The sequence below is a fragment of the Schistocerca gregaria genome, chromosome 3 (genome assembly GCF_023897955.1).
Source record: "Schistocerca gregaria isolate iqSchGreg1 chromosome 3, iqSchGreg1.2, whole genome shotgun sequence".
NCBI classification, from domain to species: domain Eukaryota; kingdom Metazoa; phylum Arthropoda; class Insecta; order Orthoptera; family Acrididae; genus Schistocerca; species Schistocerca gregaria.
The window spans coordinates 725,504,587-725,527,800 of record NC_064922.1 but is presented as its reverse complement, the minus strand read 5'-3'; the positions used below and the strand labels follow the sequence as shown (position 1 = coordinate 725,527,800).

The following is a 23,214-nucleotide window of genomic DNA, read 5'->3' as shown; positions in this document are numbered from 1 at the left end:
AGCAGATGCTGGATAGGTAGTCTGCCACAACATTCTCCACACCGTGGATATAACATGCGTTGGAAGAGTGCTGACAGCTGTAGTCCATATGGCGGAAATGCCTAGGTGGAAGGTCCTTAGCTGGGTTATAAATAGCGTCCATGAGAGGCCTGTGATCTGAGTAGATTGTGAAAGGTCGCCCCTCGAGGTCACTAGAAAGTGTTTATTCGCCTTGTGCACAGTGAGGAGTTCTCGCTCGAAAGGCGACCACTTACACTGCCTCTTAGTCAGTTTCTTTGAAAAGAAGCAGAGTGGTTGGGTTGAGTCCGCGGTGTGCTGTTGTAAAACAGCACCCACAGTATCAGTCATGATCGAAACACGGGCCTCAGGATCAGGGTGAGCGAGTGTAATGGCTTTTGCGAGGGCAGTTTTAGGCTTACTAAATGTGTCGAGCATGGGTTTGGTCCAGTCCAACTTCCGTTTCCCTGTGGGGTTTTTGTTGGAGAGGGCGTCGGTGAAGGCCATTTGGATGGAGGCAGCTTGAGGAATATGGTGGTGGATAAGTTTGCCATACCCAGAAAACAACAGAGCTAAGCATAGTCCTCAGGAAGAGGAGGATCCAGTATGGTTTCAACATGAGAACTCGTCGGACGGAGGCTGTTGGCAGATACAGGATGGCCTAGGAAGGCAATAGATGTGGAACAGAGTTGAGATTTATCATGGCTGATCACTACGCCATTGGCATTGAGGGCCGAACGGACTGCCTTGAGGTGAACTTGATGGTCCTCAGCAGAGGAGGAAAAGATCAGTATATCATCTAAGTAACCATAAGCTAATGGCAGAGGTAGCAAAATGGAATCAATGAGCTGCTGCCATGTCTGCAAAGCATTTTTCAATGTGTAAGACATGTAACAGTATTCAAATCAGCTGAAGGGTGTGATGAAGGCCGTGTTCAGAATATCCTGTGGATGCATGGGAATTTGATGGTACGCCTTGGAACTATATAACACAGAGTAAAACCTACAACAATGAAGTAACTGCATGAAATCCTGGATGTGAGGAATGGGGTAGTTATCGATAATTGTGCAAGCATTAAAAGACCTGTACTCTCCAGCACATGCGTAAGGAGCCATCCTTTTTGGGAACAAGGTGGATAGGTGAAGACCAGTTGCTATCAGAGGGGTAGAGCACGCCCAAGCGGGAAGCGGGAGTGCTGCAACACTAGGCATATAAGAATTTGCTACCCCATGTGTAGAAATTTTCGAATCACAGTTCTGGAACTTTGTCTGCACGTCCAACCAACCCAAAGGTAACCACATAGATGAAGGGTAAACCGCAACGTCTTTAACTGGATGATCGTCCACAATGTCATTAAGCGGTGTGCATTGTCCATTTTGTGGTCGTTGTTGTGCTGCCACACTAGACAGTGGCCATGTTGAGCCGGTTAAGGTTAGCTGGCCACCAGCATGGCAGAGTATAAATAACTGTTCACTTTTAGCCAAATGTGCCTTAGGTACACTTGACCACTCATGGTTGCAAGCACATTTAACAGGGAGCGTGGCACTGGCACAAAAAGACACTAGTATATCCACTGTTCCAAAAACAATGTGGGCTGACGAAGAGAAGCACAAAATAACTAACAATCACACGACGACGATGTCGCGGTCACAACTGTGGTTATCACATAAGGCTGCCTGGTAATAACACACTTTAAATATCGTAAATGCCTTTATTAGACACCTAGGCAACTGGAACAAACATGGCATCAAACTAGAACAAAAGCAGTTCAAAGAAGTCAGAGTCAAAGATAGAGCGCTCTGCACCAGAGACGCCACACTGTCGATGACAATGCTGCTAAACGAGTGACTAAATGCGCCTTCCGAAATTTCTTCACCAAAGAACACGACGTAAATGTTCCAGAATTCGAATCAAAAACAGCTACAATAAGAGTACCTTAGAAGTAGATCTCCTCAGGGTCGTGAAGCAACTTAAATCACTTAGTAAAAGAAAGTCTTCCAGTGCATACTAGCCAGTTGTCTTTTCGGAGTATGCTGATGCAATAGGTCCATACTTAACAAACATATACGACAGCTCTCTCGACTGAAGATCCGTACCTAAAGACTGGAGAAAACACAGGTCACACCAATATACGGGGTGTTCAAAAAGTCTCTTCGCAGTTAGCCGCGCGTGCCGTATGATTGTTCACCTGCCTGGGTTACTTCCCTTCAAGTGGACTCTCTCAGCATTCAGAAAGTCTCTCGGCCGTGCCGTATGATTGTTGGCCGGTTATTTTCAAGATTGTGCAATCGCGTTTACAGCTCGCGTTTCAGTGTCACTGCTTGCTGATATTTTTGGTGATCGAATAATTTCACAGGGACTTTGGCTTCCACGATCGCCTGACCTAACACCATTTGACTTTTTCTTCAGGGGTTCGGCAAAAGTAACTTTCTATAAAAACCGTCCAAAATATCGATGAACTGAAAACTCCAAAATCCACATTCACTGCTTCTGTTACAGAAGAAATGTTACAGCTTGTGTTTGAAAACATGATTAGACGAATTGAATTGTGTATTCGACAACAGGGGGGACACTTCCAACATTTAATGTGAGAATTTGTAAGTAAAAATTAATATTCATTAAATTAATAACTTGTATTTCACTGAGTTTCATTTCGGTATATTCACTGCGGCATACGGCACGCGGGGCTAACAATCATACGGCACTGCGGAGAGACTATTTGATCTCCCCGCACAAGAAACACAATAAGAGTAATCCTCTAAATTTCGGGTCCATATCTTTAAACGATATGCATCAGGATTTTTGAACATATATTGTGCTCGAAAGTTAGGAATTACCTCGAAGAGAATGGGCTATTGACACACAGTCAACACGGATTTCGAAAACGTTGTTCTTGTGAAACACCTTAAGCTCTTTACTCACACAAAGTGTTGAGTACTGTCGTCAAGGGAATTCAGATTGATTCTGTATTTCTAGATTTCTAGAATAATTTTGATACTGTAGCTCCCAAGCGGCTTGTAGTCACATTGTGTGCTTATGGCATATCGTCTCAGTTGTGCGACTTCATTCGTGATTTTCTGTCAGAGAGGTCACAGTTCGTAGTGACTGACGGAAATCCATCGAGTAAAACAGAAGTGATTTCTGGCGTTCCCCAGGATAGTGTTATATGCTTCCTGCTGTTCCATGTCTATACAAACATATTTGGAGACAATCTGAGCAGTCGTCTTAGGTTGTTTGCAGATAACGTTGTCGTTCATCATTTAGTAAAGTCATAAGAAGATCAAAACAAATTGCAAAATTATTTGGAAAATATACCTGATGATGCGAAAATTGGCAATCGATCCTAAATAACGAAAAATTTGAGGTCATCTACATGACTGACAAAAGGAATCCGTTAAACTTCAGTTAAACGATAAATCAATCAAAACTACAGGCCGCAAATTCAACTAGATACATAGGAATGACAATTACGGGCAGCTTAAAGTGGAAAGAACACAAAGAAAATTTTGTGGGAAAGGCGAACCAAAGGCTGCGATTTATTGGCAAAACACTCAGAGGATGCAACAGAACTACTAAAGAGATTGCCTAGACTATGCTTGTCCGTCGTATTTTGCAGTTCTGCAGCGGGGATCCTTAACATATGAGATTAAAGGAGTATGTCGACAAGGTTCAAAGAAGTGCAGCACGTTTTGTATTATCGAAAAATAGTGTAGAAAGAGTCACGGACATAATACAAGATTTGGAGAGGACATCATTAAAACAAAGGCATTCCTCGTTGCAGTGGGATCTTCTCACGAAATTGCTATCACCAGCTGTCTCCTCCGAATGCGAAAATATTTTGTTGCCGCCTACCTATATAGGTTGAAACGATCATCATAACAAAATAAGGGAAATCAGAGCTCGTACTGAAAGATATAGATGTTCCTTTTTCCGCGGGCTGTTCGAGAGTAGAACAGAGACTGATTGTGAAGGTGGTTCGATAAACCCTCTGCCAGCCATTTAATGTGATTTGCAGAGTATCCATGCAGATGTAAATGTAATTGAACAGCGAAAATATAGTAAGCGACGAACTTTTTTCCTTTCATCGTTTTGTGGGGGGAGTTAGCGACAAAACGTTTCATATGCGTAAAGTTTGTCTTAACTCAATATGTGCCTCTATTCTCAAATACGGTACTGAATGGATAAATTATGAGTAGTCGCTCTTCGTAGGCCCCATTTCTCTTTCACCTCAACCCTTTTGATATGTAGGTGTACATAGGTAACCTATGTGTTAATTCAGAGTATAAGCTATCTATCTTCATTCCAAATTCATCCAAATCCGTCCACCCATTTCAGTGTCAAGGAGTAACAAACATACATAGAATGTTTGTCATTTTCGATTGGTTTAGATTTTAAATCATCATCAGGTCGACAGTTACTATAAAAATAAACTAGAAACCTTGTTTGTGTGAGGGGTAGTTGTAAGGTTTTAATTATTACCTCGAAAAATCTAGCGTCAGATTTTTCCCAAGAATGATGACTTCGCAGAAACCTTTGCTGTAGAAGTCTGCATTTTGGCTGTGCAGGAAATGCCCCACCTCATCGTCACGCTGGACATCCCTGCCTGGTTTCTCCCTCCGAGGAAGAAACCACTGGGTTCCATACTAGTTGGATGCAGAAGGGTGAGGCAAGGCAATTGGTAACCAAAAGGAGCAGCATGCTACTTTGCCATGTGTAGAATGAGCTGAGGTCTTGTCATGGTGCAAAAACACCTCTTTGACACCTTCCGCGACCTTTCGTCTTGGCAGGGTTCTGTACCCCCAACAGATATCTCCTCTGGTAGTTTGCCCTTATGATCAAAATCTGTTAGTACCACATCGCCTCAGCCACAAATAAACACTCAATAGCAGCTTCCACGCTGATGTTTATATATTTTTTTCTTGAGTCCACGTGTTTCCACTACAGCTTTGTTAATTTTGTCTCGGGCTCATATTGACACACCCAGCAATCGTCCACGGAGATTAGACAGCAAAGGTAGTAAATCTGTCTTGGCCTGAAACGGCTGTCACATTTCCGCTGCCGCCTCGGTTCGGCGGACATTTTGATTGAGTACGTGAACTACCATGGAATCCAGTGAGCGGCGACATTTCTCACTTTCAAAATGTCATGCAAGGTGTTGAAAAATGATCCATGATTGACTTCCACTTTTTCTATTAACGCCTCAACTGCGATGCACCGGTCATCGAGCGCGAGGGCCGTCATTTCTCCTCCTGTTCCCAGTTCCTTACACAGAGACGCTCTGCCACTTCGTTCCTCTTCATTCGGACTTGTCTGAGCACATTGGAAGAATCTGCGTCACATAACCACTGTGACATGTTATGGTGTATTGTAACAGTACACTTCACCTACTCAGCATGGGTTGTTGCCGGGTTCTTCCCCTTAAAACGCAGAAATTAATTTACGAGTAGGATACTTCCCTTTCTCAATGGGCTGCACCATTCACTATTTCTCCTCTGTTAACGCCCTGTGCTATTGCTGCACTGAGATTTCAGTGTGTATGAAAACTGCAAACATGTGTTTCCAAACAAGGAAAAAAAAATTAACTTGGTAACTTTATTTCTTCGAGGTGAGAAATGAAACTTTATGACTAAACTTCGTACAAATAAGACCAAAAAAGTGAATCACCACAAACGAATTATCCAACTGTGACGGAAATCGGAACATGTGATGTACGTGTAGTGACAAACAAAATGATTACAGTTCCATAAAAGCTACTAGATTTGTTCAAGAGAAAAAGCTTCACAAACTAAGTCAGTAACGCTTTGGTTCACCTCTAACCTTGTGCAAGCAGCTATTCGGCTTGACATAGATTGACAGAGCTCTTGGATGTCCTAAGGTCATGTTGGTTCGTCAAAATCCCAGGATAGTTGGGGGGCTCTGCTCATAATGCTCTTGACGTTCTCACATGGGGTAGATCCGGCGACCTTGCAGGCCAAGGTGGGTTTTGGTAGGCACGAAGACAAGCAGTAGAAACTCGCGCCTTGTGGGGGCCGGCATTATCGTACTGAAATATAAGCCCAAGATGGCTAGCCACAAAGTGCAACAAAACGGGACGCACAATATCGTCGTCGTACAGCTGTGCTGTAAGAGTGCCGCGCATGACAACCAAAGATGTCCAGCTATGAAAAAAACGGCACCCCAGACTATCATTCCTGGTTCTCGGGCCGTATGGCGGACAGCAAAGCGTTTCCAGACACGTCTTCGCTGGTCATCGGGACGCCTTGAAGCGGGACTCATCACTGAAGACAATTCTACTCCAGTCATAGAGATTACTGGCCGAAGACGTGTCTGGAAATGCCCTGGAAAGCACAGCGGTACGACGATGATATTGTGCGCCCAGTTTTTTTGCCCTTCATGGCAAGCAATCATGGGCTTACATTTCAGCACGATAATGCCCGCCTGCACACGGCGAGACTTTCTACAGCTTGTCCCTGTGATTGCCAAAACCTACCTTGGCCAGCAAGGTCGCCAGATCTTTCCCCAGCTTAGAACCTTTGGAGCATTATGGTCAGGGCCCTCCAACCATCTCGCGGTTTCGTCGATCTAAAGCACCAGTTGGACAGAATTTGGCATGAAATCCCTCAGGAGGACAGCCAAATCTCTATCATTCACTGGCAAGTCGAATAACTGTATGCAGAAGGGCCAGAAGTGGACCAATGCGTTATTGACTTGCTCAATTTGTGAAGCAATCATCCAAATTTTCTGCAATTGTAACCATATGTTTCTCTGTACCTGTACATAACATGTACCGATTTTCGTCCCATTCAGATAATGTACTCCTTTTTTTTCTTTTTTGTCTGTGTATGTTGTAAACCCACAATTCCTGATACAGTGGACTCTTGGATTCTGCCTGTATTTTTAATGTCTATGAAACGGCTTCTCACGTTACGTTGATAATATTTGTCGATCTCTCAATGAGTTAAGACCCAGACAAGCCAAAAGTAATTCAAACTATTGAAGAAGCAGCTTTCCACGGTTCTAAAATGTCTTTACTGAATCATTGAGGAGAAATGCCTGCAGAAGAAAAAGGATTGAATAACAAGACAAACAAGACAGGGACTAGATGTCTCCTTTCATTGCGATACTTTTTTAATTAAAAAAAAAAGCACAGCCCCTCCACGCCCACACTTGCGTGGTAAACATCACAAAACATCGCTTACCGCAGTGCAAAGCTTAATTTTGGCCGTAACGGCTTTCCAGCATTAGTTTTTCTTACTCCGTGGAACAAGTCGGCACCAGGGATTTAAAATAGTACACGTGTATTAAATCGCAACATAACTATTATTTGCAGTTGCACCGGCACAAGTTGACGTAACAAGGAATGACCAGCGTGATGCAGTGGGCAGGAAGATGCTGCAGTTCCGGCTAGCAGCAACTGAAAACATGACGTAATAGTCACGAAGACTATCGACTTGGCCGACGTGTATCGAACAGAGCTAGAGAGCAAGGTGACACTGCTACGGGGGACCGACGGTAGCGCCTATTGCTCGTATTAAATGTTTTGGTATTATTATGTTGCTTATAAGAAATGAAATTATGTCTTAATAACTTGAATTTCAGAACAGCATTGGGGGGGGGGGGGGGGGGTGTAAAAATCGAAGAGGTATAGAGGTGTGTTCCGCCATCCATAATTTAAGCACTACTGCATTGGCACCCAACTTGGAGGAAATTACTTGTGTTAAAAATTCAACACAATAAGACAGTATTACAGTTAGAAACGGTGGGTTCGTCTTCAGGCAGCGTGACTGACGGCATGCAGTTAAACGGACTTCATTCATCTAGTATTTGAGAGTGTGAGCACGTACCGATTTTCAATAAGCTTTACACATAATTTCGAAACTTCGCTGTAGAACTTAAGCATCAGACGTAACATTTTAATTTATTACTTCTTTGCTACAGACTTTATTCGCAACACAATTTGCAGACAGTATCCATATGGTACCACTACATGTATGTGCAAAATTATATCACTGTATGACACATAGGTCAAGAGAAATAATGTCATAAACATCGAGATGCGTGAAAAACTGGCTTTTGTTTAAAACACAGTGTAAATTAGCCAGACTATATTTATATGGTGTTTCATAACGAGAACATTTAGTGACTTCCAATAACCTTTAAGCACAATTTCAAAATGTTTCCAAACTTTTTCTCACCTTCAGCATCAAAAGAACTCAGTTTCTTTTAAGAATTGGCGGTGTACTGATTATCACTATTGCACAAGGCCATAATACTGATTACATAAGTCCCCAATAATTTGTTACCTTAAATACTAACACTAATGTGTGACACGACACGGTGGAGGTTACAGCACGTGAAACGAAAATATGAACATCATCTTTGCCATTCAGCCCACCCTTTACACACATTCATTATTACCATTACTGTTGCTATTCTTATTGCTATCACTAGTCCTATCACTACTCATATTCCTACCAGTGGAAAAATGCTCTTATCGGACCACAAAAATGGTAAACATGCTACTTAAAAGACTCCGGCTGAAAAGTGCGATGCCAGCTGCCTCATTCTGCCTTCCTCAGCACTTTTCAAAAATTTTCCTCGAAATTTTAAACAGGAGCACATTCGCCATTTTTGTTCTCCGAAAGGAGCATTTTTCCCGCTGGTTCCCTTCTTTTCCCTGTCACAGCAGAGCATATCACTCATATGAAAAGAATTTTATGGGTCTGTAAAATTTTGGTAGCTCACCTACGTGAAACTGAAATAACGTAAAACTAATTTTACATCTCGGACTGGATTGTAAATGAACAAAAACTTTGCTTGTGCTTCAGTACTACAGCACGGGGTTCCCAGAACCCTTCTGATGATAATGGAAACACTTCGCTGCATATCTCTCCGTGCTACGTCACTTTACAGGTTTCGTTTTCGCCTGACTCCGAATTTTACGTGCGTGTTTTACCTGTACAAATAGGGTAACTGTGAACCTCTGTATCTCAGAAACGGTTAAACATATTAAGGAAATTTTCAAGGTTGCTCGATATCGGTATTTGGGGCTATGTCGTAAAAATTTTAGCCGTTTTCTGTGCATAGCCATTTTGGAATCCGCGTCTTTATTTTTGCGCGCAAAAATGGTTAAAAACGTTTTTAGGAGAATTTTAACAAACAGTCCATAAACTGATGGTGCCTGCATAAGCCTCGTAAGTCCCACAGTGGGCCACACCAAATGCAAAAAGGAACCAATCGATACGCTCCATTTGCAGAAGCAGGAGAAAGTGTGTAATATTCGTACTTTGACTCCCTGCTGTAGGATAGCGATACTAAGACGATCCTTGTTTTGCGTATAGAAATGGTCCCTAGCCCAAGGGCTATCCGAAACATTTGACTCGAGGTGTGAGCCCCGGAAGAATCCCGTTTTTATACGCGGCTTTGTGGAATACATAAGACTGCGCATGCTGTCGCTTGCCTACCGATTGCCATTGTTACTATTGTTATTGTTATTGTAATTAGTGGCAGTGATGAGACAATGTGAAGTCTTCCAATTTCTGCCAGCTCAGAAGTATGGAGTCCAGTAAACAAGTAGGCCCAATAACAACGCACATATTTCGGTTTGGTTGATTTTATTTGGGGATACAGGGTGTGGGTGAAGCTAGTGCCACTTGGGAGAGTTGCAGAGGAAGCATGTTTTGTAACAGGTGTCTATCCTCATTATCGAAAGTTAGTTCTTTTTCTGAAAAGGAGTTACAGATTATCACTTGCAACAAACATATACCCATATTCAAAAAAGAGAAAAAGTTGTTACATACCAGTTGTCACGCTACCTAATTAGTCCATAGTTTAATACAACAACTAAATTCATTTACCTTCCTTCATTTTAAAACTGAAAGTGTTAAGTGTTGAAAGAATATTCTTTTTCATTCTAAAGTTTAGTTAAGCATTAACACGGGTGGCAATATGGGGATAGGGGTACTAGTGGGATGGGGGTATTACTAATAAATATTCGATTGCGATTGCACTCAGGGGTAAAGTCTCAGAAAGGCTAGGACCTTCGAAAAAAAAAAAAAAAAAAAAGTTAGTTGTTATCGACTTTTCACAGGAGTCAGATTGTCCTGTTGTCCATATATCTGGGTTGTTACACTCATTAACGTAGTCCCATCTAGGAAATAGCAGAGAAAAAGTTTTGAAGGGTAGAGGGTAGAGGTTTAGGGCAGAGGGGAAAATTCTCTGTGACATTTTGGACAGATATTAGGTCTGTTATGTATTGTCCTTGCCAACAACGATAGCATATGCTTGAGTACATGGTTTATTGATTGGGTATTTATTATTGTTACTGCATGCCAAAGAAGTCTCCTGGACAAACTGCAGGGATATCCGTAACATGTCAAAAGTCATCATCATACAGACAAATTTGATTGTAAAATCGACCCTTTAGTGTAGATTGGCGTGTGAGTTTTGTCTGTGTTACTGGCTTCTCTACTACATCTAGGTGCTAGGCTGTATGAACGTGGTTGGCAATACATTCATGTTTGCTATTGTACAGTGTCTTACCAATGTTATGTTGACTGCATTTCAATATTTGCAATTGTCACAGGAGATCATGTCCACTAACAAAAAAATTGTTTTCAGACTATTATGTTTCCATGTGAGTATTTTTTGTCAGCAAACATTATGAAATACTGATACATGTTAACAAAACCAGCAATATGCCTTACTGCACTTTTTGTAAAATGGTTTAGAAATTCCCTGAAAATAGTGCAAATGTCATGGTGTTTTAATCTATGAACTGTACAGTGAGCAACCATTTACACGCACAAGTTTATATTTATAATGTTTTGAACAGCACCAGTTATTCTTAGTTGGTAACAAATTAATTTTATATTCTATAAGAATCATTAGACTGCAATTTATTAGCCTGTACAGGAGACGACTTCAAGAAGTAAGCTACACATTATTATTCTGGGCCAAGTAACTTTTACTGAATGCTGCACTATATTTTAAAGTGGAACAGATACATGACATTGTTTTCATACATAGTCATCAAGGTGTTGTAAACAATGGTTGGAAGATCCTACCAATCATTCAGTCTCTCAACAACTGAAATCTGCTCCTTGGCCATTGTCCCATTCAAGAATTGCTGTGTGGATGTCTTCATGGTTGGAAAATCTCTTTGCCCCCCGAAGATATAAAGACTGCCACTCTTGTTGTACAGTACTCTTAGCAAGGGAGACATGTGTAACTTACTTTCTGAAATCCCTACACAGCAGCTGTATTGAGCCAAAAGTATAACCTCACTAAGTCTCAACATACCATATGTATTCTGTCCATGTGACTGATACATAAAAATTGAAATAAATGTCGTTTTGCACATTACTTTCACGTCCTAGAGTATGGGCAAATCACTGACCTTCCGCGGAGCAGTCTATGAAGCTCAGGACCTGCTAAGACATCATCGCTGTTCAGATCCGCTCTGTGACACACACCTCTGGAAGGTCAAACACGAGCTCGACTTAGCCCGTCTAAAAATCAGGCAACTGCAAAAGGAGCTGGAATCCAGAGGGATCAAACCCAGTCAAAGGTTTGTTGTCTCACTTTTTTATTTCACTCATCACACACTTTCACAGAGAATGATGTGCTCTGCTGTTCATTCGGTAGTTATGTAACGACTAACACAAATATTTTAAAAATAGGTATCTATATATGCTGTGGAAGCTGAAGCTGATCATCTGTTGTGGACTTATATGTTTTTAATAATTTTCATGCTTTCTCTAAACCATACAGTATTGTAATTGTTCTTTACAGATATGTGCATGCTTCAGATATCTAAAATAGTTTAAAAAACCCACCACTTTACAAACTCCCTCTAAGATACATGTATGGTTGTTAGAGGAAATCAGCATATACATCTGTACAACAGGTTTAGAGCTTATTAAATTATTGCTTGTTTTCAGTTAATTTGATCCTGAAATTATGAAAGAAAACACCAGAATCAGAAAACTGTTGATCACAATTGGTAGGGTAAAAAGCACATAACTGTTTATGTTTTAAGTGATGAAGGATAATATAAAGGAAACTAAACATGAAAATTAGCTAAAGAACTTTACTGGTGTCAAATATTGTCATTAAAGTGAGATATTGTACTAAACGTTTTAAAAATTAATGGGAAAGGTAAAGTATGAAATGGAGAAGTGTTAAAGGATATGATAGGGAACACATCTGTGATAAAACTGCAGAAGAATGGGGAACAAGTTAATGAGACATCTGTTTAACTATTCAAAGGAAAGTAAAATAAGATTTAGAGGAATGGTCAAATAATAAAATACACTAAGCAAATTAACTTGATAGCAGGTGTTTTAAATGAAAAATGTAATACAAAATATGATGAGATGGAGAATGGCTTAAAACAAACTGAGAAGCAGAGAACTAAGCAAAAAATTATGTGGAATCTTTTGGTAACTTGACCACCTAGTCTTACTTCCCAGCAAGACTTCTAACTGCAAAATTTGAAGCTGCTATTTTAGGGATTTACTGAATGATGACAAGATAGTTTCGGTTTCATATTGCACTATTTGTGCCAAAATGGTATCACTACATAAATCACCACTGGTGCAGATTTAGGATGGCCAGCTACTCATTAACAGTTTTTACAGTGCTACCTAGCTATAGCTGCTGAGCATCAGCTGGAAAAGCTTCACTCATTCAAAACAAAACAAAACGTTCTTTTTCATATTGACAAGCAGTGGTAGCAGGTGCTCGTTAAAACACATTCCATGTGTTTCATTACACTCATATCTACATAGTCCATGATGACCATTTCTAGTGGTTACCTACATTGTTACTTCTCAAATTTCAATTCATTGTTTGTGTTTACATATACACACAGGTGACAACTTGTATGACTATTTTCTTAGGACAATAGTTATTTTGGTACACACAAGCAATAGCATGAATAATCCAATCACTTTGTGGCAAGGTTGTTTCCTATAGCAATATAAAAGAAGGTGTTCAAAAGAACTTATAATGAGAGACAATATAGATGATGCATTTTGCAAGTCCCATTAACTATATACGATAAGCCAAAACATTATGACTGCTTGCTCAATAGCGCACAGATCCACCTCAGGCATATAATACAGGAGAAATTCTGTGTGGCGTGGATTTGACATGTCCTTGGTGGGTTTTGAGAAGTGTGTGGCACAAGATGTCTGTGCATAAATAGTACAACTGCCATATTTTATGAACTGGGAGTCTCTGGGCTAGGAGCTGGCAGCTGATAGTGTCCCACATGTGTTTTATTGGGTTCAAACCAGGTGAATTTGGTGGCTAATACATTGATGTGCAGTCACTGTCACAAACCTAAAACCACTTTGGCACAATTCTGGCCCTTTTGGTGCAGACTGTTATCCTGATGGAAGCTGCTGTGGCCATTGGAGAAGACATCAAATATGAAGAAAAGGCAGGTGGTCCACAATAGTGTTCACATAGTGTTCATGGTTCCTTTGAATACTACCACAGGTGCCAGAAGCCCAGTTGAACGTCCCTGTAGCATACAACAGCCATGCTCACTGGCCTACATCTGTGGCACAGTGCTTGTCTCAAGCAGCTATTTACCTGATTACAGTGGCATATTGAGTTGCATGCATCAGCCTGGTGTGTCAAGAAACATCATCTTTCTTGTCAGAAAACATGTTCCCATTGCTCTATGGCCCAATTTTGATGTCAGTCATAACTGATGATGTCATTGGCTCAACATGGGAACACATAGTGCCCTTCAAAGCACTGTGCGTGCACCAACATTACCTTCTACCATCAGATCAACCATCGATTGGACTACACAAGAAGGGACACAGCTCCATAGCCCAAGTTCTTTGATTAGGTGAGGACGTCCATCATCTTGTCAATTATTTGAGATTTCATCCTCGAGCAACCACTTTCTGTAGATGCTCATAAGAGCAGCACACAAACAGCCTACCATCATACCCATTTACAAGGTGCTCATACACAGGTGTCAGGCCATAACAACATGCCTTTTTTGAAACTTTCAACTTGTATTATCACTAGAAATATTTTTTGTGTCCTTTTTTTCTCAAATCGTGAGAGCAAGGCAGGCTGTTGTAGGACTTAGACCTTTGCAGCCAAATATGCTGACAAGCTAGGACTGGGGCAGAGGCAATCCCATTTGGGAAGCTTGGATGGGTGTATCTAGTTCTGGAGTTTGCCCAATAATCAAGGAAAAGAAATCCAAAAACTGTGATGAGACTAATGAATTGGAACTATTTTAATTTGTGACTGAAACAATGTTTTCCAGTCATGTCTGCCCCATTTATATACTTTCCTTACTGTGTCACTTGCCCAAAACAGCACCTGACGGCATTCAGTCTTGCTGTCTGAGTGATTGTGATGTTTTGGCTCCTCAGTGTCTATACTCTAGCCACAGATGATGGGCAGTAACAAGCAAAATCAAACTGACAAAAGAGTTTGAATTAGAAAATTAGTACAAGCAGCTTTTGTTCACACATAACTTGTTAGAATGACAACCACCCAAACAAAAATACTTTCATTCAAAAACAATCATTCTTACCTGTAGAGTTGATCAATAGGGTATGTGAGACTATTTAAAATTAGGTAGATCCACAGCTTTAGCATGCAAAACTTTCAGTTTTTTGTGAAAGTAAAACAAACAGATAATTATTCTTGAAATTTTCATATTTTTTACTGTGGACGATTCAGTGCTATGGTGAATGTCCTTATATGTGCACACATTGTAAATTCTCCATTATAGGGACACAATACTTCCTTTCAATAGTAATGAGTCATCTGAGTAACAACCTAGAAGAGCTTAACTAAGATCACAGCTCAACATGGGAAATACCACCCCCCCTTACTCAAAAATAATAGTAGATAATACTCCACTCGAGCAGGTCTCCATTTTTAATTTTTTATTATGTGACATAAGCTGTGATATGGACAAGGATGTAGAAAATTGTATTAACAAATATCAACCAATATGCAGTATGATAAACAAAACATTCAAAAACAAAATTTAAAAAAAAAAACATGGCTACACTCGCATTGTTATTTGAAAGTGAGTCATAGTCCCCTAAAAATGTAATAAAGGTAATCTAAAAACAACAATAATCAGATTTCTTTGGAAAGTTGGAGATGCTATCAGGGAAGACCATATAAGAAATGAGTATATTAGAAATGAACTAAATATTTATAATATTGATGAAAAGACTGAAGAAAGTAAAACATTGAGGAAACATCACCTACAAGGAATGACCATAGAGAGAATCCCAACTCAGATATACATTACTAGCCAAGAGAAAGAAAGGATGTAAGTGACATAGAATGAGGTGGCTGTGAAAAGTGAAGATGTAACAAGTACAAGTGCCTAAACCATGAAGTACAGTAGAAGCATATAGTTTTAATTTTACAGACTTAGTGATCATAGGTGAAGAAATGGTCCAAGATCACAGTGCCACTTTTGATAGTGTGCATGCAGCTTACCAGAAAGCTGGTGCCTCTGGAAGAGAAGTACCTGGGGGCCAGCAGCTAAGCAATCCACAAGATGCAGATCTAGGGCCAGCAATTGTACTGGCCAGAGATATCATTACAACTAACCAGTGCAGCATCTTTGTTCTGAAGTTACATGCTATTTTCCAAGCAAGGAAAGATAGGACAGTTAGAATTTAGTGTCATAACAATGAAATTTTGAACAGAACATTCCTAAGAGAAACAAACACATTAACCATCATTTCCTTTTTCCCAGTGATTTTGAAATAAAAAAGAAAAATGTATACAGATGTTCTGTATAATTCAGACAGAGCTCTGAGACAGAGGTAGACACACAAGGGAAAAACATTAATAATATGAAGTTCAACTTTCATGTAGTCATTACGACTCTTGTTGCAATAATTACACCATACTCCATTAAAGATATTTTAACAGACTTTTTGTAATGACAGATTTGTTAAATCTCTTCAATATTTAACTATAATAAGAGTCACTTTCCTATTTCAATTTTGTAGAGTAATCCACTCACATATTAGTTGTAGCATTTGCCAATTTTGACGTCTTTCTTTAACTTCCAGATATTGGTACACTTTTGCTGGTGATACACTCTTTTCAGATACTGGAAGCAGTTCATCTGTTACATTCATTTCTGAACGATTTACTTGATATTAATTGCTTATTTGTCAGACATTATAGGAGAAAAATGTCCTAATCAAGAAATATGAACACATACATTATGATACAAAATAGTACTAGCATGTAGTGATTCTGGGCGGTGTACATATTTTCATGCTTGAGCTTGAGTATTCAGATTTGATGACACTGGCATGTACTTGCACATGCAATGCAAGGGTAAAAATAAAGTATCCAGCTTGAGGCTCATATCATTTAAGGCACTGTAAACAACATATTTTTTTTAAAGATACACATAATTAAATCACATATTAGTTATAATTATTGCCTATCTTCATTCCAGCACCATTTATGCTATGTTTGTAGCTTTTTTAAAAAATATCTTTAGATTGTGTTTTCAGATTTCTTCAAGTGCTTAATCTTTTTTTAATGAGTAATCCTAAGAAATTTGATTGAAGATGCCAGATGCTGGAACATCAGAACTTTTTTGCTGTTCCATTTTTCTTTTCTGACTAATAGGAACTATAGTGCATGTTGTAAGTTATTTATCCATAAAGTGATAATTTTATCTGTTAACAAACAGTTTTTATTTCCTTAATTAACAAGTGAGTTGTACATGCCCTAACTTCAAGATGGAAGTAATTTCGTTTAGCACCAAACTTGGAGTTTATTGTGATTGTTTATCAGTAGCCACACAGTAATAGACTGCATGCAAAATAAAATAAAAACTGCTTATAGATCTAAGTATTTTCTGTGAGCAATCCATAGTATATAAAAAGAAACTGTGATTCCTTACAAAAAATTGTATTACTTCTTCCATGGGAAAATATTTAAAAATGTATACTTAAAATGCAAAGTGTGGTTTCTTGCAGTAAATATCTTACACTTTTCTCATAATGCATAATGTTCAGAAATACAGCTGATGTGGTCATCAAGTAAACATCAACAGTTACCTTAACTATAAGTGTCTAAAAAGATAAACTTCATACTCCATCTTCCTGGGCTTATTTTGCTTGCAGGATGACAACTTTCATCTTCACCCACGAATGAGAAATACTTCATGAGCAGCATTCCAATCTCATTATAATTTTAATTACTTTTCTATTTCACAGCGTGTTTTGAATCGTCTCCCATCTTCAGTTGTTTACATACAAGCTTATTACAATTACATCCTACTGTTAAGTGTTCTAATAAAGTCTGCTTAAAATATAAGCTGAGTTAAACAAGTGATGGACATAAAAAGTGGTGTATGAGGAAGATCCAGACTACACAGTTTTGCACTGTTGCCATTTTCCACATTGGTTGCATATATTGGGATCATATTAACTACTACTTTTACACACAATTACAAATTAATCTACACAAAACTGAAAAGGCACTCAAAATTTTTCTTAAAGCTGACAGAAACAGTTCTGAATTTTGTTTTAGAGAAACCACATAGTTTTAAATATATCTAGCTACTGCTATTAAGTGCAAGATTTATGCATGTGTATAAAGGTCATAAATTGAGAATCTCTTCCTAATATCTTATTAAATAATAATTATAATAAAAACAGGAATGTTGCCCATTAAAAATAACATGTAATATAGTTGTAGTTCAGTCACAGTTATGAGGAAACAAACATGAAAACAGAGTAAGAAAAATTTATCAAAGTAGTTCAGACATTTACTGCTGATTAAGCTACAGAAATTTTCTCTAAAAAAGAGTGAATAACAATTTCTTCATAACATATTACAAACATTGTCTGTTACCCACAAATAACTTTTCTTATGCACCAGTTTTTTTCCACATTATGATTTAACACTGATTTGACAGCTAGCGAATAGCAATATGTGCTTCTGTTAGACATAGACCAGTAATGATCTTATTCATGGAACCATTCATGCCTGAGTGACTCGGCAAAGTACAGAAAATCTAAATCAGGATGGAGAGCACTATTGTCACATCACCTTTTTTTTAAATTTTTTCACCTGCGCATTTCGTTTTTGTACCCCGAAAAATTCTTCAAATCGTAAACAAGTTCAGTTAAATCAGTGACAGGCATAAGAGTGTGGCATATGAGGGAGAGTCTCATAGTCCAAACTGCATAATTTTGCACTATTGTCATTTGTCATGTGGGTTAAATACATTGGTGAATCCCCATAACTTCACTCATGTCGGCCATTCTAGGTGTCATTATTATTGTTAGAATTAGTAGTAGTAGCCATTGTAGTTTTCAAGGATTTTCAGAGAACAGTCGAAAGAAAACATTAGGAAACTGCCACCATTAACTTCCTCAGGTGAAGTGTTAATTTTGCTACATGTTTTTGGTATTCACATACCAAACTATAAAATGACAGCTGTTTTAAAAATATAGTATTTTAAGTACAAAAATGGAATGTTATTAAGCAAGATGAAGAAGAAGTTACTGTTTCTCAGAAGCCAAGCAAGCTCCACACCAGAATCCTATTGAACTGTTTTCTTCTTCTACCCACCCCCTCCACTTTTCCCTCTCTTTGTCACTTCTCTTTCATCTCTATAGGGTGTCCCAAATCTTTAGAGTCAAAATTATACTGATGGTAGATGATAAAGAACCTATGGAAGTAATGAATATTTCATGTGGAATGAGGTCTTGAAGGACAAATGTGTGTGAGCCATATATGTAAGCCACATACGTTTAATAAAAATACATGTGCTTATCACATCAAAGAGTATGATATAGAAAAATCCAAAAGCACCCATCCTAAATTCCCTACCAAGGGTGCACAAAAATAATATCCCATTAAGGCTCGTCATTAACTTCCGAAATGCTCCATCCCACCACCTGACCCAACAGACACATACACTACTAAAAAAAAAATGTACGCTTTTGACAACATCAGGAACCTGGAAAACTCAAAGGAGTTAATCAACAGAATCAAGAACATACACATACCAGACACAGCAACTCTCATATCATTTGACATCACATCAATGTACACTTGTATTCCAGTAACTGAAACAATCAACATCATCACACAAAGATTAAAACAACAAGGAAACACTCCAGATGCACACATCAATGAAATAACAAGCATACTCAAGACCATAACATCCCAAAATTATTTTGTGTTCAACAAAGAATTTTATTCTCAACATGAAGGACTGCCAATGGGATCACCAATTAGTGGTGTCCTAACTAACATATTTATGAACAAGCTGTAGGAATGATCTTCAGACACATAATAAAACCAAAAAACTACAAAGTTATATACTGGTACTATTATGTTGATGACATAATATGCCTGGTTGATGAACGACATACACACAGAACAGCTACACAATGAAATAAACAGCTTACACCAAAAAGTTAACTTCACATTAGAAACAGAAACTAATAACACATTACATTTTCTAGATCTCATCAAACATAAAACAAACAACACACACAACTTCACAATATTCAGGAAACCAACAACCACAAGCACCACCATTCACAACCTATTGAACCACCCATTGACATATAAGCAAGCAAACTTCAGATTCATGCTCCATAGATTAAATAGAACACCCATGAACAAACAGAATTACACACTCGAACCAAACACAATAAAATAAATAGCAGCACAAAAGGTTATGATACCCATAAAGGTAGGCAAGTTAAATCAAAAAATATGTAAACAGCACCAAAATGAACATATGACACACACACACACACACACACACACACACACACACACACACACACACACACACAAATCCTCACACAATACAGAACAACACAAAACACTAACAATGACTGCACACAAGACCCAACACAGCAACAATATACACACACAAAACGAAGTGACACATACTCACCTACAATAACAAGATTGTTCCACGAATAGGCAATGTATTAAAGAAACAGGGTATTCAAATAGGATACAGGACAGATAATACAACACAAAAAAGATCAGAACACAGGAAAAACCCATGGAAATTTTTAACTGATCAGGAATATATGGATTCATATGCAACACTTGCCAGTCAGTGTACATAGGACAAACATGCAGAAACTACAAAACCAGATATTCAGAACATCTCAGAGCTTTATAAAGCAACAGCTCCAATAGCAAAACTCCCAGCCACAGCCTATACAGCAAACTGACTATTGAGGAACACTTCAACACATACAGAAGGCAATGGCAGAAGGAAAACAGGTCTTAAATGAATACACTACACACTGAAAGGACACTCTATTTAACAAATTACAGGAACTTTACAAAAAAGACAACACAAACAGATAAATGAAGTTATAATGAAATCTAGACCTTTCGCTGCTTACAGGCATTGATAAATATCAACGGGGACAACGAGTTCGAATCCCAGTTGGGGCACACATTTTTCAACTGTCCCCATTGATATTTACCAAGGTCTGTAAACAGTGAAAGGTCTAGATTTCATTATAACTTAATTCTTCAAGAGCTACAAGATCACCAATAATTTCAGTACAGATACCAGCTTCATACAAACAAATATAGGTTACACACACACACACACACACACACACACACACACACACACAAAGATAAAATGTAAACAAAATTCAAATTTGGCACCAAACTCTCTGGTAAACAATTGAACACTGACTGGGCTGGGACACACAACAGCCACAATCACACTGTTTTGCTGAAGTGAAAAGTGCTTTTATGACACCTCACAATGATGTGCCTTGCCACACAAAAACGTAAGTAAAAACGAATATAGGCACAAAATATTGCGACAAACTACATTACATTCTAGATGATAGGTTACCTCCCAGCAAACTTTCTCATTGACATTGTTTGGTTACAGATGACAAGCTACCTGTAGTAAATAATACACAAGTGATCTGGAAAAATTATGCACACCAAGTGTAAAGGTATTAATAAAAAGAAATGAGCTATTGTTTCAACTAAACATCCACAGAATTTTGTAATTATTTAATAAAAATGTTCACATTACAGAATAAATAAAATCGAAACCCACTGATGATGGCGCTGTGGTGCTGAAACACGTTTGGCTACTGAGAAAAAACAGTGTTTTGCGTAACTGGCAGACCTCACAAATCCTACAATGTCCACAGCTGAATTTTACATTGTTTATGAGTTACGGCTGGCTGATGAAGACAGAGTATTACTCATTGTGGGAATTTGCAGACATGTATTTAAGTTATGGTGCAGCAGGGTGCATTGCCTTGAGAGCAAAATTAATCTGCAGAGAAATAATCTTGTAGAAATTGGCTTCTTAAATGCAATGAAGTTATTGCCATGGACAGTATCTTGAGAGTAACTGGACTGTATAAGATACAGAGAGTTGGGTACAATTCTTAAGAAATAATTGTTTACGTAATGTAAAAAAAAAAAAAAAGGAGATCTGAAATGCACACTTCAAAGAATACATTTTGAAGAGCACTGATGGATAACAATGTAAGAAAAGATTTATTACTACTTACGGTAAATGTGACACATTAAGTTGAAGACAGACTCAATTAAAAGACACTTACATGTAAACTTTTTGTCACAGCCTTTGTCAGGGAAAGAAAGAAAAATGCACACATTCATTCACACATGCGAGCACACCTCACAAATACATGGCTGCCAACTCTGGCAGCTTGCACCAGAATGCATCAGTTGCAAGTGGGCTAAATTATTCTGACCCCAGAGTTCAACAGTGTCAATAAATTATATTGTAATTTCTGGCCATTAGTTCCATAACTCAGACTGCTCCATTTAGAATCCACTATCATAATTTTGACTTTAATTGTTTGGGACACCCTATACAACGGAGTGTATACACTACTATCAGTGTCATTACCTTACCCACAAGAGTTGTGTAGAAGGAATCACACCCTGTAGCTATGTCTATGAATGTTACTCAAAAGCTATGTTCTTGGAAACTCACAATATGTCTGTAGGTCTTCACTGTTTGCTCTGCTAATCCTGCCTGGTAAGGATACCAGACAGAGGAGCAGGATTTAAGAATGTGTTGAAAGATGATTTTATAAGTGCCTCCTTTGTAGATGCATTACAGTTTCTAAGACTTTCATCCTTTGAATCACAGCCTGAAATCTGATTCACAACAACTGGATGTATCTGGTTTACTGTCACTCTAGATGCTAACTACTGAACATTTTGTGGCACTAACTTACTTTATGGTTTATAGGCAATAGTCCAAGGAAGATTTACTCTCTTACCAAACTACATTTAATGGGATTATGGAAGTGTCCAATTCCACCTGTCTGCTTTGACCCATGACATTATCAATATGATGGGGAAAAAAATGAAATGACCATTTGGTGCCATTGGCTGGGACGGGGCAGGTGCAACCACAGCCACCTTGGTGCAGGTCTTATTACATTCGATGCCACATTGGGCAAGCTGTGATCTGGATGGCGATGAAACGATGATGAAGACAACACAACACGAAGTTCCTGAGTAGAGAAAATCCCCAACCCAGCCGGGAATCGAACCCAGGCCCCTTAGGACAGCAGTCCGTCACGCTAACCATTCAGCTATCGGGGCAGACAATATGACAGAAACAGCTATTCTAAGTGTTTCCAATATGATACCTATATGTCACTACATATACATAGCAACAAACATGAAAATATGTATAAATAAGACAGCAACATCTTCCTCTAAAAATACAATCAAACTAACAGGACAACCGCTTAGGAAATTGGGGATTTTAGGGAGGGGACAAGCTAAATATAATAGTAAAAAAACACACACCACAATCCCAAAACACACAAAACGACGAACAAAAAACAACAATTACAAAAAGATCTACAGGAATCAGACACTTCCTTTGACCTCTATAGGTCAACTATGGCAAACACACACACACACACACACACACACACACACACACACACACACACACACACACACACAGGGCACCATCAAACACAACAAGACAACATCTACATACACAACCAACTCATAAACTCCGTGCCGTAATGCTGTCGCACACCACAACACCCTTAGGTCATGGGGTCAAAGTAGACGGGTGGAATCGGATGCTTCCATTGACCCCTTTTAATTGTATTGTGAGTCAGCTGTCAGTCTCTGAAGCAGGTGTTGAAAATCTGCAAG

At 38.8% G+C, this 23,214-nt stretch overlaps 1 protein-coding gene across 1 annotated transcript in view; it reads left to right on the top strand.

Moving 5' to 3' along the window:
- The window catches only part of LOC126355582 (glutamate receptor ionotropic, NMDA 2B), a 1,429,141-nt gene that overhangs the window by 1,339,521 nt on the left and 66,406 nt on the right, over positions 1-23,214 (top strand). The window contains exon 16 of the mRNA XM_050005946.1: positions 11,376-11,566. Coding sequence (XP_049861903.1) covers positions 11,376-11,566 — 191 coding nt within the window. The remainder of the gene's footprint in view (positions 1-11,375; positions 11,567-23,214) is intronic.